The sequence below is a fragment of the Fistularia commersonii genome, chromosome 26 (assembly GCF_037954325.1).
Source record: "Fistularia commersonii isolate RoL2024-O1a breed Wild chromosome 26, RoL_Fcom_v1.0, whole genome shotgun sequence".
Classification (NCBI taxonomy): domain Eukaryota; kingdom Metazoa; phylum Chordata; class Actinopteri; order Syngnathiformes; family Fistulariidae; genus Fistularia; species Fistularia commersonii.
This window is the reverse complement of record NC_141309.1, coordinates 10,030,308-10,054,511: the sequence shown is the minus strand read 5'-3', so window position 1 is coordinate 10,054,511 and position 24,204 is coordinate 10,030,308. Positions and strand designations below refer to the sequence as shown.

The 24,204-nt window shown below is 38.6% G+C and overlaps 2 protein-coding genes across 3 annotated transcripts; one reads left to right on the top strand and one right to left on the bottom strand.

Moving 5' to 3' along the window:
* The first annotated feature begins 4,908 nt into the window (after positions 1-4,908).
* lzts1 (leucine zipper, putative tumor suppressor 1) lies at positions 4,909-20,180 on the top strand. Of its 2 annotated transcripts, none has more exons than XM_086173967.1 (9): positions 4,909-5,202; positions 12,739-13,008; positions 13,118-13,246; positions 15,537-15,690; positions 15,782-16,161; positions 16,267-16,428; positions 16,538-16,669; positions 17,329-17,523; positions 17,786-20,180. In XM_086173967.1, exons 2-9 carry the CDS (start codon positions 12,772-12,774, stop codon positions 18,332-18,334), a joined length of 1,938 nt encoding a protein of 645 aa, XP_086030093.1. In that variant the 5' UTR covers positions 4,909-5,202; positions 12,739-12,771; the 3' UTR covers positions 18,335-20,180. The 2 variants fall into 2 exon arrangements, with proteins under 2 accessions (XP_086030093.1, XP_086030094.1); XM_086173968.1 differs by lacking the exon at positions 4,909-5,202 and adding an exon at positions 11,420-11,555 and having other exon boundaries at positions 12,664-13,008.
* Positions 20,181-22,390: 2,210 nt separating this feature from the next.
* hspb11 (heat shock protein, alpha-crystallin-related, b11) lies at positions 22,391-24,174 on the bottom strand. Its single transcript, XM_086174138.1, has 5 exons — positions 23,969-24,174; positions 23,630-23,736; positions 22,760-22,828; positions 22,627-22,670; positions 22,391-22,519 (listed from the first exon to the last, which is right to left on the bottom strand). Exons 1-5 carry the CDS (start codon positions 24,055-24,057, stop codon positions 22,427-22,429), a joined length of 402 nt encoding a protein of 133 aa, XP_086030264.1. The 5' UTR covers positions 24,058-24,174; the 3' UTR covers positions 22,391-22,426.
* Between the last annotated feature and the right edge of the window lie 30 nt (positions 24,175-24,204).

Below are 24,204 nucleotides of genomic sequence, written 5' to 3'. Positions count from 1 at the left end.
AGCCATGCTCTCATAGGTCAACAAGCAGGCGAGTGTGTCTCTGGTTCTCTCTAGTTCCCAATAGCTCTCGGAGGAGTTGTGATGAACATGGGTCAGAAGGCTGCCCTGTCGTGGCAGTACGAGCAGCGTACCAGGAGGCCCCTGTAGTACCTGACTCCCTGACACTGCTGCTGCCGCAGCAGAAGATGAAGAGGCTAATACATCATAGGCCAACTGTGTCCTCTGGGGCAGTGACAGACAAAGCCAACAGAATCAATAAAGTCTTAGCTTAAGCCGAACTTCTGTGCACTCAAGCTTTACCGTGGCTTCTTCCCTCTTTCCTTACTCTAATTTCTTACTTATTTGTGCCCTTCTTGTCCATTTTTCTCCCCAAGTCCTGTCTTTTCAAGTGTGAAATAATTCATCTGTGTCTTACAACTACTTTCGTCAATATTATCGCTATTCGCCCTTCTGCTGAGCCCCAGGTGGACATGCTAAAACACAGTGGAGCTATCAGCCTTGACAGAAATGGAAAAAAGCATTACAGACAGAAAGGCCTAAGGATTACCGAAGGCCATTCAGCTTGTTAGTGGAGCCGTACCTACAGTACATCAGACAAATGCAGAGCACACTATTTTTTTCCAAGGGGCTGAATGAATCCAGCTGGAATGGTGAACATTCCCAAATAGATGGTAGAAAAGATGGAGGATCTAATTGGGCCCACAAACAATTTCAGTCAGCGGCAGAAATTACGTTAAAGAGACAGAGAGAGCTCAAGGGAGCAGTTCACTGTGATTAAACTAACGCATCAATGTCACTGCTACCTGTTTACGACTTAAAAGTGTTTCAGTTCCTGTGGTGAAGAGCTTTGGTTTGTATCTGTCAATTTTAATTATCTACATCTTCCAATAAGGACTTAGATATAGTGTACGGGGATTGGTAGATATAACGTAAATAATTTTTCGAATGATTATGTTAAGTTTAAATGTATATGTGCAACCTATGATTAAAAAAAAAAAAGTGTTTATAAAGTAATGAAGACCATTATTTCAAACATAATACAATCTAGTCTCTTTGTCAAATACAACTTTTTAATTGTAAAATTTTCCTAATGACTTCAGCCCTGTTCTGGGTGAACCCCAGATTCCCAGTGCAGAGACACATATTTGATACCATTCAAGCTGCTGTGGAGTGGAAAACTTATGTGAGGTCAGTGTAGCGGTAGATTGTAAATATGTTGCCGCTGCCACACAGAGGGGCACGATCTTTGTCTCATCTGTGTCCAGCTTAGCTAGATTCACTAATTCCTACAAAACAAAAATACAGAAAACCAACATAGCTGATGAGACTTACAAAAACATCCTTTACTGCTGAACTGCTTCATGAGAAAGATGTTTTCAAATTCTGGTCAATTGACACATTAGTAGTTTTTTCTACATTACAGAATCATTGTGTATACCATCCCCTACATGGTTGTGATGTATCTTGGATATCATACAGTTACAAATTATCCTTTATTTTGATGACCACCCTATTACCCGTGGTGACATTTCCAAATGACAATACCAGCGGTGGCTCTCATTTCACTCATAACTTGAGGGAATTGTAAAATAACACCTAGCTGCTGCCAGACAGCATCAATTTTGTCGCCAGTCTGCCCCACCATTATTTGGACAGGAACAAAAATCAAGTCTCTCTAAGACTTTAGTCCTCTCAAAATCCTTGCGTGCCAGAGCATTGGTGACTTATATCAAGAGACGTGAGCTTGTCACTAAAAAGTAACTGGTTGGATGGTAAAAAAAAAAACCACCCAAGATAACATTGGAAAAAGCCACCTGGGTTCCACTTTGGAGCTTCTCCGTGGTTGCCATATTAGATTGTTGATGTTTTATTTTGTTTGAGTTGTGCATGTGGTTCCTCAAACAAGCAGGTCTGTCATTCAATGAAAACTTGACTGAAAATGTTTTGGAAAAAAATAAATCTTAAGAATCTGAAATTCAGTGATGGAATCCAAAGCTCAAGTATGTCACTACTATTGTCGTTACAGTCACTGCATAACAAACTTCTATTCAGCGGCCAGTCTTAGAGATATACTGCCACAGTAACATTCTCAGATGTCTGACAATCTTCCTCTGTTCAGTGACCATTAGGACACTTTGCATGCCTTATTGGCAAATATGAGGAGGCACCCAACCCATGTTCAGCATCACCTATGTAGCTCACCGTGTTCCAGCAAGCGGCAAAAATTAAATACTTCATGATACTTAATTTTAAAATTACCTGTTTTACTCATCTGTTACAGCTGTAGTGGTATGTCCATTTTTGTCATCACAGTCAATAGGATTATGTCACATGATAAATACCAATTCTATCTTTTTAAATATGAATATTATTTCAGTAGCGTATGTGACATAATAATTTCCATCACTCAAGCTGCATTATTAATTCAAGGACTATAAATCACATATGCTCCATTTGTGACACTATTTTTACTTGATTAGACGGGCGTATACTGTATACTGATCGATTCATGTTCAGCTGCATGCATCATCCAGTTTTTCTAAAAGGGCATATGTGCTAATAGAGATCAAGCTTACATAAGAAATTGGATTTTAATGGTTATCTGTGTGTATCTGTGTGTGTGTGTGTGTGTGTGTGTGTGTGTGTGTGTGTGTGTGTGTGTGTGTGTGTGTGTGTGTGTGTGTGTGTGTGTGGCCTTGAACACCCAATCTCCACTGGGGTCAGAAAAAAAAAATCCTGCATAAAGTTGTTGAAGCAGCTGGTTCAACAACTTTATGCAGGATTTTTTTTTTATTCAACAAGTTATTGATCATCTTGGTGACAGAGGATGTGAGCAGGGAGATGGGACTGGGGCAAGAAAAGGAGGCATGTTCTGGATGAGCAAATCTGACATAAAATTCAATCAATTTCTAAAGCTCATTCCCAGTTTGACAGCCTGTGATTTTCTTTCAAGTACAGAAAATACCCCCCCAAAAAACCTCACATGAGTCATCACACTTGTTCAATCACTTTCACAGCAAACAACTTTATTTTTTTTACAAATCTAAGCTGTAGATATTTGCTTTGAGCTTAGGATAGTAAAATGTATTTATATGAACATTTACCATACACAGTATGCATATATAATCTATACACCTCCCAACGTTAAAATTCGCAGACTGTTGTGCTATCAGCGCTTCAGCCTCACAGAACAGAGAACCCTGGTTCAATTCCGACATGGGGACCTTTCTGTGTGAAATTTGCATGTTCTCCCTGTCTCTGTGTGGGTTCCCTCCCACATCCCACTCCAAAATAATGCAGCAGGTTAACTGGAAAAAGATTGGGAAAACGAGCGAGTGAATGTTTTCTGTTTGCATGTAGCCCTGCAATTGACTGGTGCCCAGACTAGTCAGTGTACCCCGCCCCTCGCACGATGAGAGCTGGGCTAGGCTCCAGCATCCTCGCGACCCTAAGTGCAGGATAAGCAGCAGAAAATGGATGGATACACACAGTAGTGGTAGTGGTACAAAGATTCATTCAAAGTATAAACATAGCCATGAAATTATATATAAACACACACCATTCTTAACAGTTTTCTACACACCTTCCCTCATGCAGGCAGATATGGTCTTGGTTCGTGGCCTTGAAATAGCAAGCAGAGAAGACTTTCAAGCAAGCAAAAAGATTATATTTGTTATTAGCAAACACACACACACACACACACACACACACACACCCACACACACACACACACATACACACACACATACACATACACAGACCAGGAAGAATAAGATAGACATATTTAGGTATAGCAGTAGGCAAGGGCTGAAAAATTTGTAATGATACTGTTGGGAATTTTGAAAGAAGATCATTGAAGGACACCTTGGTAGCAAACATTATGGGTTTGAATCAAACATGAAAACAGTGTCAGGGACAGCCAGTTAAAAGATGCTCCTATCTGTGTCTCTGGATGATGATTACATGGGTCTATTATTATCCGGACCAGAAGGAGAAGTATAATTTTAAGACAAATTGGTTCACCTGTAACACTGAAGAAAGTCTGCATATCTCTATTCAACATGCCCACACAGCAAATCTTGTTCCTTTTTGTTCCCTGCCAGAAATGTCTTCAAGTATGTTTAAACATAACATTACTATACTTACTGTGAGAGAAGGGGAAGTAGGACCTCTATTTGTAATGCAGCAGTAATAAAGACTTTTGAGGGGAAAGATTGAGAACAAGAAAGGATGGGAAAATGCAAAAGAACATAGAGAGATGAAAAAGTGACATGACACAAACAAGAATGGCTTGCAGCCAGACTCAACAAAAAATGATGAACACATAAAAGGCAAAACTGAGTCTGAAAGGAGAGATGGTAGATGTATCCACATAACAAACAGCAATTCTGCCAAGACAGCATGCTGAGGTTATGCCTGTACTACAATCTTTAAAACACAACAGATCTACCCCCTGAGTGTGAGTGAGTGCTAAAGGCATCTGCTCTAATAATGAAGCGGAGTAAAACCACAGAGGTAGAGTACTGTGGGTACCACTTTCAATGACTTCTCAACCAAGGAGCCACTTATCAATTACTTGCAGATGCACACAAACATAAAATGCACAAACTCACATTAACATGGTCAGACAAATTGGCACATGAAATATAAATGATAATAATAACAAAATAGGCATTCAGGTTTTTTGCAGTTAAACAAGAATAGACAGAAAAATGAAGGTGGAGTATGAGGAAGTGATTAAGACAACAAGGAATGACAATGATAAAACACACAAACATGATGTTCAAGTAAAAGAGAAGGGGAGGAGGAGGGCCGGCCGAGCAGGAAGAGTGTGGAGGGCGGGCAGGAGTATTTAATGTTGAGTGAAGGAGAGAGTGGGAGGGAATTCAGAAGTGGGGGGGGGGACAAGAATGCACTGTATGGAGAAGGCGGGGAGAAAGAGAATGTTTATGGAGGAATGTGAGTGTTCTGTGAATGAGAGATGGGACGGACTGATAGCACAGTACCAGGAGGGAAAAGGAGGTGAGAGTGGGACCAAAAGAGAAAAGCAGCAACCAAAGTAGATATCTCTATCCCTCAACATGAGTGTTGCAAACTAACCAGCTGCTGACAGTGGTTGGTCCAGCGTGATTCATGGATGTGAGCATCAGAGGCAGTGACCGCAACACTGACGACAGCTGACTGGAGGTAGAAGTGATGGAGGTAGGTTGCTTACAGTATAGCAAGAATGAAAGTTATGGGTATTATGATATGACGTTAGTGTGCTTTTAAAGCCTAACTATTTTAGAAAATTAGAATATCATCTGTTGTGGTTTATCTGATCCTCTGACAATCCTCCATGCTGTCTTATATTGTTTAGTTTTTGTAAATATGTCTTATTTCAGCAGAATCAGTCCATACCTTGCTTCAAGTTTGATTGTTTACCATTTTGTGAAACTAAAGCTCCTTAGCATTGAAGAATTCAGTTACCTCCATCAACAGAATTTTACATTAAAAGCTTGGAGGTACGGTTGTGTTTTGGGAATTCCTGCAAAGAGTGAAATGTTTTTGTTCAAAGTTTTATTTTATTTCAAGGAAATTGTCTTTAATTCTCTGTATCAAGTCAGCCTTCGGTGTACAAACAATACCATTTTCTAAAGGATCATCTGAAGCGTTTGATGACTTTAAATGATACTCCCTATGCAAAAATTATAGAAAAAGAGGGGTATGGCACTTGGTAATTGTAGATATTTTCAGAATGTTTGAATGAATTGAGCATGTCTGTGTTTCCTACCCAATGATTTTAAAGTAGGTAGTTGAATCACATCATATTTATTTTGCTGTTAAACCAAAAGTTGCTCAGGAAAGTTCTTAGTGTGATTCCAATTTAAGCAGTGTCCCACCTGTGCAGTGCTAATAATAACAGACTGTGAATCTGCGAGGCACTATTGTAAATTGTTAAGTGCATATTCAGTTTTGTCCAGCATCACATCAGCACTGTACTGTATGTACAGGGAAAAACAAAAGGGAGTAATAAATTCCAAAAGATAAGTAGTTAGAATGAAAACAAATCCCCCTTGTCATGTCTTGAAGCTGCATAGTTCTGAGTTATTTGTTTTCTATTATTCAATACAGAATTCTCTATGTTGTTGTGATTGTAACTTGACAGAATATTTAATATCCTTAATACCGGTATTTTAAAATTGTATTGTGGGAATGAGTGAAGCCCAGTTCATATCTATAGACTGTGACAAACCATTGGAGCTTTTATGACCCGCTAGAGTCGAGGTTTCTTAAAATAACTGTCCCAAATACAGCATTCCTTCATGAGAGAAGCCTTGTGCCACTGATGTGCAACATTCCTGCAGCTTTGTAAGTTGTAGCACTCACAATTGTGTTGAAGCATTTTGAGAGAAGAGTCCAGTATATTCTACCCCTTGAAAGGTTAAAAAAAGGATTTTCCTTAAATGTGATGAAATCAAACAGATTCTTTTGATACCTCGATCTTTTTAAGGAACCATAGACCCTTGTCCTAAAATGAGCAATCCCCCATTGGAAAGTAAAATTGCTTTTATTTTGTAGCATGACACTTAGTATCACCTCCAGCTCAAATTTCAAGTTGCTTTTCAATTACATACATCCCTGAGAGTGAGCTCATTGTATCTTCTCATACTCCCCCATTACACCATCTACACACACTGCCACAGAAGATTAGGAGGATGGGAGGACAGTTATGCTTAAGAATGACAACCTTATCACTGAGTCTTCAGCTTGCAGGGTCAATTGGGCCCAGTACTGGGAAGGTCTGATTTTTTTCCACCTACCAAGGCTCATAATTCCACTGTGATTCTCTTTCAGACCAAAAACATGCATATGCTTGCCTTTTAGAAATAGTGCACTAAATGTCTATGTTCCAGCTTATTTTAACATAGAGAAATATAATTTTTGATTAGGATGCAATTTTATGGTCCACATTGTATAATAGGCTGAAAGTGGTAAATATTTATGAGGCTTTCATTTCATGCATAAATGATACAGCCTACTAAAACAAGTAATGGGTCATGGAAAAGATAAATATTCAAGTATGCTGGACAGGTGATGATTTAAAATCCTCTAAAAATAATAAAACTTGTCCATTTCATACAAAACACTATTTTGCTGCTTTCAGGGTAGGATAAAAGCTTCGGAGTTAAATATTTCATGACTTTCATGGAGCTGGCAATGTCTAGCACAGCACCGACACAAGTTTTTAAACCTGCTTTAGGATGGATTCTAGCACAGTCCAAAAGTCTGGATCTTTACAGTAAAGTGTAGACATATACACATACCTATCAGACTTTTTAATTCCTCTTCCCTCAGCCGCAGGGAATCTTCAAATCTTTGTACTTAAGACCTTAAACACTTCATAGCCTTAACCTTGACAATTTATATTTTATTGTATTTCTTATTCTCCCTCCTTCCTAATATTATCTATCATTGCTATGTTTTTGCTTGAAACTCTGGCACAACAATTTCCTTCGGGATAAATAAAGTTGTTCTTATCTTATCTTATCTTACATAGAGTAATAATCAATACTGCATGAATGGATTCAGTTCGATAACGATATAAAAAGGGAAATTTGAGATTATTTAATTTAAGGATGTTTAAAATTTATATCCTCACAGCTAAAGGCTCGCATTTAGATTCTATTAATAAAACATTACATTCTATATACTCCAGCTGTCAAGTTATGCAAATTCTTCTCCTACACAAATGGTACTGGAGCGGCCATAAAAACCCAGCAGTGCAGACAATATCCTTACCTCCAAATATCCAAAAAGGGGGATTGTTTAGTTGACCCTATGTCTCATTCAGATGCACATCAACCAAAAAGTAGCTCCACTTTACGCTGAGTGCATTAATGCCAGCCTGTTTTAAAAGAGAGGACTTCATCACTACCAAAATACTGAGATTGCACTGTTGAGTGATAATTGTTGTACTACGACATTTCAAATGAACAAGCTCTTTTAAAATGTTCATCGGCGTCTGAACCCCTTCAACTGAACAACACAAAAGTATCAGTTTATAATGTAGAGTGCGATCCTCAGAATATAAATCTCTCAAACGCACCCTGACTTTCCACGCCTTTCTCTTTGTCCGTGGATGCTACTCCATCTCTTCACTTTGAGACAGTAATGAGTGTCTGGTATTCAATGCTTCTCAGCACTGAGGCCTTTTTCATGCACAGCCTCCTTTACAATGGACTAAATAGATTACCCAATTAGGTGCTATTGGATGTCATTGTGTGTGTGTGTGTGTGTGTGTGTGTGTGTGTGTGTGTGTGTGTGTGTGTGTGTGTAATGGAGGAAGGGAAGGGGTCTTTGTCATTGGATGTGTATGGAGTAAAAGTTAAAGATAGATGGCTGTCTGTCCCCAACACCTCATTCCCATTTGATTTGCTGCCAGATGCCACATTATTCATCCCCATGACACAGGCAGAGATGCAAAGCGGAAAGACTGCATGGTTGTGTGTAACTAGGCCCTCGACGGAGGATTTGAGAGAAAGACAGAATATTGCCGCTCAATTATTTACACTGTCAGTCTCTGGAAACTTACGATGTAGTGCCAATCACACATGGGCTGCTTCCTTGTCTGTTCACGTTAATACGTGAGTTTCCATCGTGTTATAACTAGGATGATGGAAAAGACTACATTGTCGCACGGGAATCATCTCTCATATTGGGGCTGAATACAGATCAATTCCAGTTATCTAATATGTTACATAACACGAGAATACCAATATGTTCAGCTATTTGCATTTACAGAATCAACAAATATCGACATTGATTTAAGTTAGATAAGTCCTCCAGAGTTGATGTGTACCATGTATTTGTTCCAAGTACCAAGCATTTATGTATTATATGACTATTTAGTATTGGCAAACTATTTGTGCTTCTCCTATAATTTAATCTCTAGATGTGTCATCTAAATTTTATGTGATATTTTTAACAGCTGCCAATTAAACAACCCATTACAGTTCTGTATTTTATAGTTCACATTAAAACAAGAACAGAATAAAAGAGACAGTTTACTCATCAGTGGGAATGAATTGCTCTTAGTCAGTGTAACTGTGATAATGATTTATGGACAGTTCAGTGTATCTTTTTTCCAGAATTACCAACACAAGAGCCAACATTCAAGATATCTTTTTTGTAATGCTTGATCCCAACGTACAAACTTCCTTAACAAATCATTCAACTTTATGTATAGTAAAAAGTTCCATCTCAAAGATGTTTAATGCGATTATATAGTCACCAAAGGTTTTTCTAGTGTAATTGTCTTTTGTCAGAATTTTTTGTGTTGGAGATAAAAGAATGAAACTAAACTACCAAAAATTAAACATGGCTACAAAGGTGACAGGCAAAAACATTATAGCAGTGATAGATAAGTTGTTTCTTTTGCCTTTAAATAAAAAAATGTAAATGGATTAATAACTTAAGACTGCAATGCATACATGCACAAAGAACAATCAGCTGTCCAAGACTGACCTAAAAAAACAGACAAACTGAACTAGATAGATTATATATGCATCTGTTGAAAATTACCATGCAGACAGTTAGAATTAAAGTGATGCCATCTGGCGGGGGCACTTGTGAGGTAGAGTGGAAATAGAGCAAAACTTTCACGGTCATTGAGAGACAGGTATAAATCTTGAGGCTTTAGACCACATTGCCACCTTCTCTTGGCATAATAATGGATTGGCTATGCTGTGAGAGATTGTGTTCATGTGAGTGTGTCTGTGTGGAGGGGGGTGGTTGCATTGTCAGCTGGTACAGCATGGACAGGGCTTTGTGTCAGGCAGGTCAGCTGCAGCTCAAAATCTAGGATAACAGCCTGCCCTTATATACTTAGTCACACACACCAATCTTGGCACACACACAAACAGATACTCGCCTCAAAAAGTGCAAACCTTTGTACTGACAAAAACATGTAGGCAGTCAGATATGAGATTAGACGTGAGTTTCCCCACACATTGGTTCACTTCCATCCCATCCCACTGAAGGTCTAAAATCATGTTGTTATTATCATCTTATCACCACTTATTCACCAATTTTTGTGATGAATAGAAGTAAAATTGTCAATTTTTCTACTGGGAAAAGGAAAGCGCTTAAGCCACTGCAAACACACGCACTAGAAATAAGTAATCATAGAATGGTAATAGTAAGCTGAACTCAAAGGGTGAGGCTGCCCAAGAGAAAAATCATTGAAGATCTTAAAAGATATGGTCAGTCAATAACATGAAGTGTTAAACTGTAAGTTTAAAATACAATTGATCCGTTTGTCATTTTCAAGAGAAAATCTGAACAAATATTCAAGGTGTTTTGTTGAGAATAAAAGAAAAAAAAATGGTATGGGGTTTACATGTGTAAGACCTTAGAGAATATATATTGTCAGCTATTGTTGTTTGGTCATCTGGAAAACAGTACCTTGTCTTTTCTGCTGTCGTAAAATGTAAGCGTCAACAGCGGAAACTGTGGGATGCTGAACAATCAAATGCCAAAGAGAGAGTTGTACAACAGCAATGAGACTGTGTAAAGTGTGTATCTATGGCTGCGTAAAAGTTGTGTAAGAAGGAGTCTTGAGCGTGTAAGTGTGTATGTGTGTGTGTGTGTGTGTGTGTGTGTGTATGTGTGTGTGTGTGTGTGTGTGTGTGTGTGTTCTGGGAGAGAAAGAGAGAGATTGTATGGGTATATGTAAGAACAAACAGCCTAGAGGCAGGACGGTGGTAAATCACTGTAAAACTGAAGCTCTCCAGGACTCTTATTGTGACGACTAGTCATTTATTTAACACTCAAATATGGTACTGGGCTGTTTGGGTAGAATACATCAACCGGCACACAATCGTCCACACAAAGAGTGGCACACTTCAACAGACAAAGAGCAAAAAAAGAGAAAGCAAGTGGGCTTTTTTTCACCTCAAGATGAAGTGTTGTTTGTTCAGTGTGGGTGCAGGGCACTGTGTGAGACACAGGGAGGGAGGGAGATTCGGGATGAATGGTTATTACACATTTAGTTGATGCAGAAACAGGAGGTGTCTGGGTGATAGCTGGGAGAAGGGGGGGCAGGGGGGTCATGGTGGGCGTAAAAGATCTTTTGTGAAGCCTGGGCGTTAATCACTTGAGCGGCACACGCCGGTTCTATGGGTGCACATGTTGTACACTTACTCCCCTGGGTGGAGCAAGGGGTCCTGATACACACACACACACACACACACACACACACACACACACACACACACACACACACACACACACACACACACACACACACACACACACACACACACAAAGTTGTATTTACATGTCAGTTATAATGCAAAACTGGGTACGAGCTGACCACAAAGGCCCACCCCCTCCACAAAACAGTCAGGGTCCCTCCTGGCTCGGTTGATAGTATGATGTTTGCATTTGTTGCTGGTTCATTCAAGGGCATTCACACACAGAAACACATTTGTGCATGATCAGTTTATCTGGGACTAGATGACTGCTGGGGCCTTGCTGAAGATGGATGTTTGGATTTTTAGTCTCAGCAGACAGTAAGTAAAACTAATTTGTTTTAATGTTTTGCTCTTTATCAGTTAAGGGTGTTAATATCCAAACGTTATAATGCCAACCAGACTTGTCTTTCTACATGTACAATTGTACATCAAATAACAGGAAAGCTAATTGGTCGTAAACTTTAATGTGCACTGGACAAAACCAAATTACTGTAACACTTTTATGATTGGAAGGCTTTAGATACTTTCATGGTATATTTCTTTTTCCATTTCTATATTATAACCTGTAAATATTGGGTTCTGTTTCCCCTCTATCATGAATCTATCAACCCTATTCTGCCATTTCATCTCTGTCAGTCTCCCCTATTCTCCTTGTCATAAAACATCCAACTTTGTATGTCCTGCACCATGAATGAAAATTGGCATACTTGATCAGCCTTCCCTCTGGTCCTCATCTATCCCATTTAAGCACAGACAGTCAGATGTATCTTTAAACCATCATAGTACAACAAAATTTTGGACTATCCTTGTGACAATCTCGATGTGTTCCTTTTTGTGTTTTACGGCAGGCAGTCAATCTTGCTTACTGTGCTCTTGTTGCTTTGGTCATCATAAACTGCTTAAAGGGAGAGAAGCAGGTGGTTGAAGTGTTCACAAGCCAAACACACCCACGGCAGGATATCACGGAGGGAGTTTTCCCTGTGGGTTACAGATCATGGCAAGCAACATTTGGGGTCTGGTTGCCTTTTAAATTGATGTGGGGGCAATAAAAAAGAGCACCGCTACCTCTGCAAATAAATCACTAGAAACATTTTAAGGAGAATGTTGAAAATACTAATAAAGATATTTTAATGCATGTACATTTGTAATTTAAGCTATAGGAATGGAAATTCCATGTTTTTCTCAGTGATCAATACTACCGTTCTATGCAAAAGCAAATCCTAAATGGTCCTGTAAATCGAAGGGTTGATTCATTAAGGAAGACCTTCAAATCCCAGCCAATTTAGTAACAGCCATTTGTTTCAAGACAGTATGTCTTTATTTGACCAGAAGCATTGAAAGTTAAGATGTGACAAAAATTGGAAACTTTAGAAAAAATAATTCTTGCAAACCATGTTCTCTGAATTTCTAATTTCTTACCTTGCAGATGAGGCTCCTGAAAAAAAACTTAACGAAACAACTCTAGGGTCCTAAGCCTTGTCTTCCTTTCACCATTGTGTAGACTCGACACCAGGACCTCTTCACCTGTGCTTAAATGACCATGGGGAGTGTCAGCAGTCTCATCACCAGTAACAGCCTCAACAGTAAACACTGCAAAGCATCTGAGTTTAGATTAAAAAAGGAAGCAAACCACCACCAGAAAAGTGGAGGTTGCAGTCTTGATGGGTTACTGAAGTGTGGATTTACTCAGGTCTCATCTTCTCCTTCCAAAGCCCAAAAAGGCCTTTCTCACTCCCGGTCAGGGCGGAGTGAAGATTTTTTCTACATCAAGGTCAGCCTGCATGTTTTCAAATGACTTGTTTGCAATATTTCACTAAGAAGAGACAAGACAACAACATACATTATTCTGCTTGTGGATTAAATGTGTTGTTCCATTTAAGGTGGACCATAAATCGAGGTCAATACACCACAGAGGAGGATTAGCAGGTCACGGTGGAACCAACAGAGATGGGGAATCAGACAGGCTAAAACCAAAACTGCGACTCTTATCAGGGAACTGTAATGAAATGGTAAGAAGAGTAGTATGCCTATTTCAAAATTTATTTAAATAAAAGTGGTATGTCTAGGCTGATTATGTAGACTAGACATGATAGCTTAAAAGAGACTGTCATTTTTACACATTTAATTTGTATATTTTAAAATAAATTGAGTTGCCTTATGATAGACTGGTGACCGGTCAAGGGTCTACCCCGCCTTTTGCCCAGTGACAGCTGGAGTAGGGTTCAGCTCCACTGCAGCCCTACGTGCAGCATAAGCAGTGAAGATAATGAATGAAAGAACGGGGAAAAAAAAATCGGAAAATTAGAATAAATTGCAATTTAGAGAGGTTTAGATAGGCAAGTTGTTCATTTTAACTTTGAAAAGACAATTTGCTATTTCCAACTGTGTCTAAATTCCCCTGAAACTCCTTAATGACAGTCGTCAGATGGTGTAATCAAAGTTGCATTGAAGAGGCATTCAATTGTATGAAATCCTTTACCAAACAATTGTGTTTTAAACAAATTTACAAGGCACCTTGTTAATCTTGAGGCAGCCAAAATTTGCACAGAAACTAATTTAACACTGAGTTAATACAAGGACGAAGGACACAATGTTACATGATTTCCTTTTAAGATACTTTAAAATCACTCCCTACATGTCAAATACGTGGTCAGCTTTTGAAAATTGCCTCTGCGAAAAAATTGAATGGCCAGCTGATGTACATCTTCATCAGTAGACACAAAGTTGTATTATTACATTAGCTAGTGTTTACTACAGACTGAAATCTAGTCATATGTGGAAGTTGTAAGAATGAGATGAGCCAGTGTAGATTTAAGTTTCTAATCCAAGTATTTCCAGCCAGTAAACTGAAGTGACACATGTCAAACCATGAACACCTTAATAGCAATCTTACCTTGCCCATCAGTCCAGTCCAATTCAATTCTGGTGTGGGAGACAAACCATCCCCTTTAGTGTCACCACAATATGATGATACTTATTTTGAAAACTTTCCAGACCTGCCAAGGATGTATTCTTGACATTGAGTTATTTCTCATGTCTTTATACTAACTGGCTGCTGGCAGAAGTCTAAAAGACCAAGGCAAGGAGACTCATACAAATGTGAGATAAGTGACAACCTTGAGGAAAAACATGACAATGGACATTTAAATTCCTTAATATCTTAAAATAGAATTAAAATATCGTAACAAATAATATATCTTTTTCCATGCCCTATATTGTCCAAGCTGTGGACACACATCAGAATTGCATCAGTCTCCTCTTTAAACCAAATGTTGGCATCATTGCTATTTACATTTTCTTATTTCTATAATGTTGGCTTCGGGAGAATATATTTACTTTTCCCCTCCAGCTTAGTTATGAAATGCATTCTAAACTGGAACTGATGTCACAGGTAACAATCTCAGAAGACCTCAATGTAAATTTGTTGAAAAAAAGAAAAGGAAATGCAACATAATTTAGTGGGTAGTACACATTTTGCAAAGCCTGTATTGAATCATTGTCGTTTATTAATCACCACCTGGCAAATTAAGGCCAAAGACTACCTCGATCTTCTTAGAGAATTGATTTCTCCCCAAGATTATGTAGAGAAAGTGAGTCTCTTCTTCATTAGATCTTTATTTCTCATAGGCAAGTGTGGGTTGATCGAGGAAGCAGCTGTAAAGGAAACATCAGGGGCCAATGAGTGTTTGAGAGACAGAAAAAAGGGAAAATAAAAAAAAAGAACAGGAAAGCCAGCCCATATCCTCGTCACGCAGTGACTGAGAAGGAATGCTGAGCTCACAAGCTTTACCTCTTAAACGTCAGCAGTAGCTCATATTATTAATATCATAGAAAAGGGCTATTAATCTTCCCTGAGACAGCATACGGATGGAGGATGAGAGGTGCAAGGAGGAGGGGGAGGAGAGTAGAAAAGGAAGAGGGGTATGGTACCTCTAAAGATGTGTAGGGGGAGTACGTTCATTTTTAACATTTCTTTTTCTCTTACTGCAGTCTAATTAATTTTATGAACAATTTCTGGTGTCTAATATAGCCAGCTTGTATGGAAGCAATTCTGCATCCTTCAGTAGTTCTATTTCTAATGTCGTAATTGGAAGTAGTCAATTCCTTTTTTTTTTTTTTTTGTTCATTTCCAGCATGTGATGATATCTCCTTATAAGTCAGTCATTATAATCTTTATCCGCTGGTCTTTGACCTTTCAGGAAAAGCAGATGATGGCTTGCTTTCTGCCGGGCTGAATATAGCCGAATATTTAAAATTCAAAAAAAGGGAGACTACTGACTGTGTCATTTCACTCTCCAGACCACTGCTGAGAAGTCATTGGTGCATTCCACTGCCTTTAAGACTGTGATTCCCAAGAGTACATCCTCCATAGAGACGGACCACAACATCCTAGATCACATTTTGGAGAAATCAAAAAGTCCAGACATAAGACAAAAACATTATACCTTCTCAGGTATTTAAAATTATCTGCCTGTGTCCCTAAAAATGATTTATTTGGGTTTAAAAAATGCATTCAATAAAATATACTTTCTTTTCCTTTTTAGGGAATCTCTCTGACTCTGGGCGCAACTCTTTGTCTAGCCTTCGTACCCACAGCAACAGTGGCAGCCTTAGCACTTCCATAGGTCCTCACAGTCAAAGTGAAGGCAGCTCAGCTCCTCCACACTGTCGTAACAAAGCATTGCAACCAGTAGTTCCTCCATGGGCTGGTGGGAACGGTGCCAGCTCTGACAGAAGCTCTTGGGCCAGGGGTCTGGTATTGAAGGGTAATGGTGACGCTGGATCTTCAGTGTCTGCAGATGAGCAAAGCCCTCTCTCTGACAGTTTGGGAGGAGTTAGGTCTCCTATTACCACAGATGAGTCACTGATTGAACACTTGGAACAAAGGTTGCTGGAAAGGGATACTGAACTACAGGACTTACAGGTAGAAAGCGATCATTTGTCAACCTTGATCTTCATCAAGATCAGCACTCCTCTTTAGTCAGACTATGAGAACCATCCCCTTTGGATTTTTTTCACTTTTCAACAGGGAAATTGTGAGGAGAAGGAGGCTAACACGTACCATGTCTTTGAGTGTTGTGATGATGACATGGATAGACTAAAACAACAATGTTCCAACAGACTGAAACAAGTGTCTCAGGTAGCTGCAAAAACCCAGCAAACACTTAAGTTGCAGGTCAGCCAGCTCCAGGTCAGCCCACAAAACCTTCTCCCTTTCCCACAAAATCCATATTTGAACCAAGCTTTGTATATGTTGCACAACTCCATGTATAAATTAATAAGAATCAAGCATTTTGCAGGCAGAAAAAGAGAAGCTTCAGGAAGATGTATTAAGACTAACCCGAGAGAAGGATCTTGTCATGCTAAAACTCAGGTCTTCTGAAGCAGAAAGCATACAGCTTGCTCCAGCACTTGAGGAAACTCAGTGGGAGGTAAGTTTTGGAATCACAAAATCATTTTAATTTGAAAACATAGTAGCACATGCCTTACTGTGCTGATTCTCTGCAACATTCACAAGAATTTCCGAGTTGCACAATGTACAAGACAACATGAAAGGGTGTCCTCCAAGGAACCTTTCTAGAGAGAAAAAATGATAAAGGTTTGTGCTACGGGCTTCTTCGCTGGACAAACTGTGCTAAGCTGTCCTCATAAGTGCCCTTCCAGGAAATGGAATGTAGTAACGAGCCCTGTGCTTTTCAGTAGTTATTTTGATTTAATAAAACATTTTAATCTTACCTAGGGTTTATACATTTCTGTTCTCATGCGCCCCACTGAATACAAATAGTTTCCTTTTTTGCTCCTGCTCTCATAGCAGTAGTGGTGGTAGTAGTAGTACTAACAGTAATAGTAATAATGTATGATTCTTGCACAAGAGGTAGATACAGTTCACATTTCTTCTCTGTGTGATGACAAGGGACTAGATACAGAATTAAAATAGTAAGGTTGCAAGTTAAAATGGATTTGACAAAATCAAAACAGTTAATGTAGGATTAGTGCCATGGTTTCCCAGAGGTTGTTTTCTGTGCCAATAAGGAGTAAAACAGAAATGCGGGAATGGCTCATCTTGATAATTCTTTTTGTCTAAATGCAGGTGTGCCAGAAGACAGGTGAGATCTCCCTATTGAAAAAGCAACTGAAAGACTGCCAAGTGGATGTCAGCCACAAGCTAAATGAAATAGTCAGCCTGAGGGCATCTTTGAAGGAAATCACAGCAAAGATGGAAATGCTTCAGATACAAAATAAAGACCATGGCGAAAAGCTCCAGTCCCGCACTATTGAAGTAGAGGTTAGTGAGATCATAATGTGTTATTATACTATCTGAGTTCAAATAGTGTTCGCAGTTTATCTAAGAACAGTAAGATAGAAGATGATACCCTAACTAAATGTTTTTTTTCCACGTTTTCCTACCGCCATATTTTGGCAGTCATAATTGCAGTGCTTTGTGATACTTCATTTTATACTTTCATTGTATCTGTCGAAATGCTAGCACTATGAGACATTATTATTACTGGCTGTATATGTCTTAATTTTCTTTGTTTTTAATTCAGGTATGCCAAAATGAACTCCAGCGCAAGAAGAATGAGGCTGATTTGTTAAGAGAGAAAGTGGTCAAACTGGAGAAAGACATTCAGGATATTCAACTAGATGTGGGGATGGCGAATGAGCAGAAGATACAACACTGTTTTCGATCTAAGGATCATGATCACGCACATGCCTCAGAGAGAATGAGCGCAGGCACACTCTGCCCTGCCAGGAGCCAGGGGGAGGAGCGCATTGGACAAAGCTCCTCTGAATCTCTTCAAACGGAAGTGGAGACATTGAAGCATCAGCTCAGAGTAGAGAAGGAAGCTCAAGAAAAGCTTGCAAGTAGCTTCGAAAAGGAGAGGCAAACATGGAACAAGGAAAAAGACAGGGTCATCAAATACCAGAAACAGCTCCAGATTAACTATCTACAGATGCATAAAAAGAATCAGGACCTGGAACGGATCTTGAGGGAGGTGACTACTGAACTGGAGACCCAAGCAGAACTGGGGAAGAGCATTAACTACAACTCAGGATTACAAACTTATGATGACGTTATTGCCACGGAGATATGAGGGGAACAGTCACAAAAAATCTGAGTATAAACAATACTGGCACATTTTTCATGTTTTTCCCCTTAAATACATTTCATTTGAAACAACAAGAGGCATTGCAAAAATGCCAACTGGAATCAGTCTTTAGAGCTTAACATTGTTTTGTTGCTTTACTAGAATAATTGATATTGAGCAGTCCAGTTCACAAGAAACACATGTATTCCAAGATAGGTTTTATGTCGGCACTGTTACCTTTGCTCAGAAGTAAATATTAAATTATTTAAAGTTCAAAAAGTTATATTTTTTTCCTTGTATCACAAATATGATAGTTGGTCCGTTGTTGTCTCACCATTATGAATTGACAGTGAAAGATGTGTGAAAAGGTAACGCTACGTGCATGATATGCAGCTCAGATGCTTCTGTAGTAGTCTCTCTGATGGACAAGTTATTTTTGACATAGCATCCTAGTGCCTGTGCATCATAAGTTTATTTTTGACCATTTTGGAATAATATATTTACCCATGCATGATCATGTTCTACACTTCAAAATAAGGCATAATGAAGTCAAACTCAATGTTGAAGAAAATTTGTCTTTCAAATATTGTCAGCATGGTCTAGATGTGTTGTATACACATTTCCATGTCAATCAAATGAATGGCCTAAGAATATTTTATTTTACTTTCACTTTCTATTTTTTAGAGTTGGATAAAAATATTAAAAATGATGAAAATACTGGAAGATTGTAAAAGACTATGAGATTCATAAAAGCATAAAAGAAAAATTAATTTTCATTTTAGCATACATTTATTGGGATGTAAGCATATATCTGAACATGCTAAATATGAAGCTCTCTTTGGCCAGTGACCTTGATATTCAAATCATAATCTCAATTCATGATTGTGAGTTATCCTATAATTTTTAATGACATTTTGCTTAAGGAATACTCACAGCTTTACAGCTTGCCATCTTGATCAGAACACTGTGATGGGTCAAAATGCATACAGACATGGTGGAGCAATGAGAGAAAATAAATAAAAGAAATGAAACACTGGTCCATTGTAGATTATTTTCCTTTAGGTGCAAACACATTTGCACACATCAGTTTATGGCCCCAGCTATGATTGATGGAAGAGTATGAATAATTGAGATCAAAAGAAAGTATCACTAAAAAAGACTGGGTTTGCCTGAACACATGCTAAAGCAACATGAATTCCCCCACCATTAAAAACAGAATAAAATTGAAAGCTATTGCACCATGAAATGTCAGTACCTAATGCAAAAATGCAAGGACATCAATATAATGTTTATTATAGAACACTTCCACAGACAGGAGTGGAAAATGCAAATTTGAGGATTTAAATTGTGATCTCCCTGTGTGACAGTATCTCAGACAGGAAGACATCAATGGGGCTCAAAAAGTAAATAATAGATCAAAATGTACTGAAATTGCAGAGAATGAAATGAAAGAAAAGTGACATAGCTATAAATCCTCATCCATCTCAACTCTCTACAACTCTCCCACAATGTTTATGCAATGACTGGATATAAGAGATAGTTGGAAGACCTCCACTTGGCTCCCTTGCAGCAGAATTTTCAGCAAAGTGTCTGTGCTATTATGGATATATTCCAATTTCTAAAATGCCAAAGTAGTGTGTGAATCAAAGGTTATCAAGCCCACCAACAAAATACTAAAAGATGCACTTACACAGACTGCCAGGCAGAAATATGCATACATGGTCAAGAACGTGTGGCGAGCTTTGTAATGAGGCTGTTCAGCTGCATGATTGGAATACAATGCCAAAGTTGGTCAGTAGAAATTTGAAAGGAGAAAAAATGGTGATGGGCTCAAACTGAGTGAAGGTCTTTTGCTGCACGTGATCTCACTGAACACTGAAATGTGGGCTAATTGGGACAGGTATGGCCACAATGGTTGTAGAAAAAAAGAAATATGTTTAGTGTAATGGAATTATATATGATATTAAGTACCTTAATAGCTACAGTATATAAGCAATAAAGAAAAACATGCATATCTTTCAACTTGCACTACCATTTGTAAGTGCTTCAAAGAGACTACCGATGTGAACATCCCCTCTATATACCTTACTGCAAATTCAAATATACTGGCCTCTTTACTCTTTTTTCCATGGTTGGGGACAAGTAATTTCCTTGTCAGGTAAGTCTGCTGCTTTTCTAGGTGACATTTTATGTTGTTGGGAAACAATTTTCAAAATTTCACTCACAAATTTAAGACTCAGAACTTTGTATTTAGTTAACTGAAGTATTTGTCAATCATTTATTAGTTGCTATTCTACTCGGACTTAAATAATGAGTTTTCCTCACTTGTCTAATCATCTAATTCTCCATTTCATTCTCTGTCATAACTGAGCTGATAGGACCAAATCAGAACTGAAATCAAATTAAGGCCTTTTGTCAGTGCTTGTTGTTTGATATGAATGGAGAACCACACAGAACAGCTGTGATATAAAAGAATATCACAGAGCAGGGAGGAAGGATAACACAAGATAACTTTCCTGTTATTCTTAGCATAGTGTGGATCCAATATTTTCCTGCAATTATATTATCAAGATAAATCTGTAATTAACTACATTTTATTGGTAGAATAGCCAAAGGAAGATTTTGTTTTTAAAATGTAAAAAAGATATTCCAGCGGACAATCGTTCATATACAACCTGAACTTAGCTGAGCTTACAGTGCTGTGGCCCAGCAGATGTCTCACTGTGATCGGACAGCAGTTAGACAGCCATGGGTGATAATTTAGCCCAACCCCACTGTGACATGATAATAATGCTTGCACTCATATCCTGCTGTGATTCTCCTGATCGGGTGACAGTCTAGCACAAAAGGATGTGAATTCATTAACATTGGGAGACTCACTTCCAAACCCGTTCATCATACAAAGAAAGACCCCTGTATGCACATTCACAACAAATAATTGCTAACCTCACACTTTGAGCTATAGCAGAAAAAGTAATTTTACTTCTACAATAAAGGAGTTTGTATTTCAACCCCAAACTCTTAAATTATGACAAATATGCGATTCTGGTAAATAATAGATGGGTCAATGTATTGTATTCGTTTCTGCCTTGCCAACATTACTCATTGCATTCACAAATTCAGATGTGCTATATCTTAGCCATATCCCTAAGCAATTAGTTGTTTTAAAATATCAAGGGTCTTGTTATTCAGGCATGTATTTCTTACTTTTATTGGTTTATTCTGAGTCTTGCATGCAGACCAAACTATACAACCTCAGCAAATCCCCATGCTCCTCTGCAGTCAGCAAAATAATTGGGGAGGGAGTCCCAAAGGGTCGTCATATACTGCTGAACCCCTTTGCTCCTGATAAGTTGACACGGCAGTGAAGGTAGATAGGAGGTGGTGTCTGTGTGCAAGTGTGTTTATACGTGGAGGATATGAGTACAGAAGGTGGTTTAAGTACTTTGTGTGAAAAGGCCTGCAGTCTTTAGAGACTCGCTGGTTGGCTGGGAAACCATCTGGTCCCCCAACCCCCAGCTGCATCACCCTTGGTTTCCATTTTCTAGGGAGGAGAAATTCTCCACAAGGGGAGGGGGTGAGATGTACAAATGCCAATTTAAGCTCCCACAGCTCAAAATTAGTTAATTAACTTTATCTCTCAGAGAGAATAAATCCTTTGTAAGTCATTCTGCCATTCATCACAATCCAACTGTTATATTCTAAACTTTGGCCAAATATCAGTTCGGAAATTACTAAGAACAGGTGAAAATAAGATAAAACCTTCATAATTGGATCCATAACATTAAATATGCACTTTGAATAGAGTTTGAGCAAATACTGTATTCACAAGACCCTCTTAAAATGGCACTATGTGGTACAATACTGGAAAAACACTTCTGGATCAAATCCACACTCCCCGATTTTACAAATGAATGCATTTTTCATACATCAGTGCAGTGTAATAATAGTACCATAGTCCCCATGATGGCTACAACAGATATGTGTGTGTGTGGGCGCACACGCAAGCATGCATATTTGAGGTAAAAAAATACATTTAAAAAAATCCATAGAGTACATATATAAATTGAAACCAGTGGTGTTTAATGAACACATCTGTCAATTCTGTACATTTATTCTGTGCACAGAAATAAAATGATCATATCCTGAGGAGATGGTGAAACGAAGGTGGGTTGCATTGGTCCCATTTAACTGTAAAAAGCAACATTGTGAATTACTTGCTTGCCTTTCAAACATACAATAATGAATGTAAAGATAAATAAAGACTTGACATGAGAAAATCTTTATATACAACGTACTGAAATTGTATTTGACTGAAGATGTTCTTCTGAATGTTGAAATTCTGCAAGAAATGTAAATACTTGATGAATTTTCTAATTTTGTATTGGATAGAAACCAGGTGGTGAGTGAATCAGTAAATGTCATCTGTACCTTTCTCGCCAACAAAATCAAATTGGGCAGCATCTTGTGATGTTTTCCTTTCTACCTTTAGGTGCTTGACTGCAAAACAAGGGGAAAATGTCATTCGTCCCGCTCAACACACTCGTTTTATTCGACTTCAAAAGATATAACCAAACAGTGGAACAAGGGATTCATTCAGAGAACACATACCACTGTAAATGTCAACTGTTCACTCCTGTATTTCATGGAATGCAAAACAAACTGAAACAAACTTTTTTTTAACCAAATATAAAACAATGGGAATGGCTAATTTATTGAAAAAACTCAATATGTTCAAGAACACTTCTTGTTGGTGTCACTAAAGATTTGGTCATGGAAAGATAGAAAGATACACAGATAAATATTGCTTTATTCGTTACATTTGGTTAAACACGGAGCACATCAGCGAAATTTGACCACCGCATTTACCCATCATGGATGAACCATAAGCAGAAGGAGGCCACTGAGTAGCGCCAGGGTTCAGCGCTCAACAACACTACAGCAGGCTTGCCAGGAGTAAGTACTGGTATATGAGCCAACCTGTCATTTCCCATGTCCTTAGTTTTGGATGCAATGAAAATCAAGTGGAATTTCAAAGAAAATGTATTTAAAATAGCAGCATAGTTTATTTTGTTTAACCTTCAGCAGAGGACTATGCTCACTAACCTTCTACCTTGAGCTGAAAAAGTAATACACACAAAGAATTTGGATGACTGATATATTGGCTCCATAAAATCATTCATGGAAATACCCCAATATAGAGCAAAACTTGAGGTATGTGTGCGTGTGTTCAATACTGATACAACGGAACAATTTCTAAATTGTTTCGAAGTGGCTTTCTAACGTGACTTTGTGACATACCGTTGTAGCTGTCAACTGTTACAGAGGAGACCTTGGTGTGATCGGGAAATCGAATGATGAACTCTTGTGGAAACATCCCGGTGGACAACCAAAACGTCTTTGGATTTCTGTATCGAAAGGAGAAAGAGCAACTCCGGGTTATGCACACCAAAAATGTGAAAATTTGCATGACACAGTTTCTCATGGACCCTGACACAAAAGTAGGTCGTCGTCAATGATGAACTGCTAACATCGAATGCCATCACTGATCCAAATCGTTGTGGCGTCTTTGATAAATACGAAAATACAACATTTGTCTTATAGCCGAGCAGATGCGACGAATTAAGGGGAAACACTCACCCGTCAATCATGTTTTCTGGAGGATGATTTTCATCGCTGGACGCGGCAACCACTATTTTTGCACCCGATGAACTGAGAGACGAACTCATCTCTAAGACTATAATGCTTAGTTGTTTTTGGTTGACAAAAATACAATCACATGTTAGACGGTCTAGTTTTCGGGCAGTCTAGTAGTACAACTCATTTCGTTGCCTGGCCAACGCGGCGTCGACCGAATTATGCGTCAGAAAAGTCAT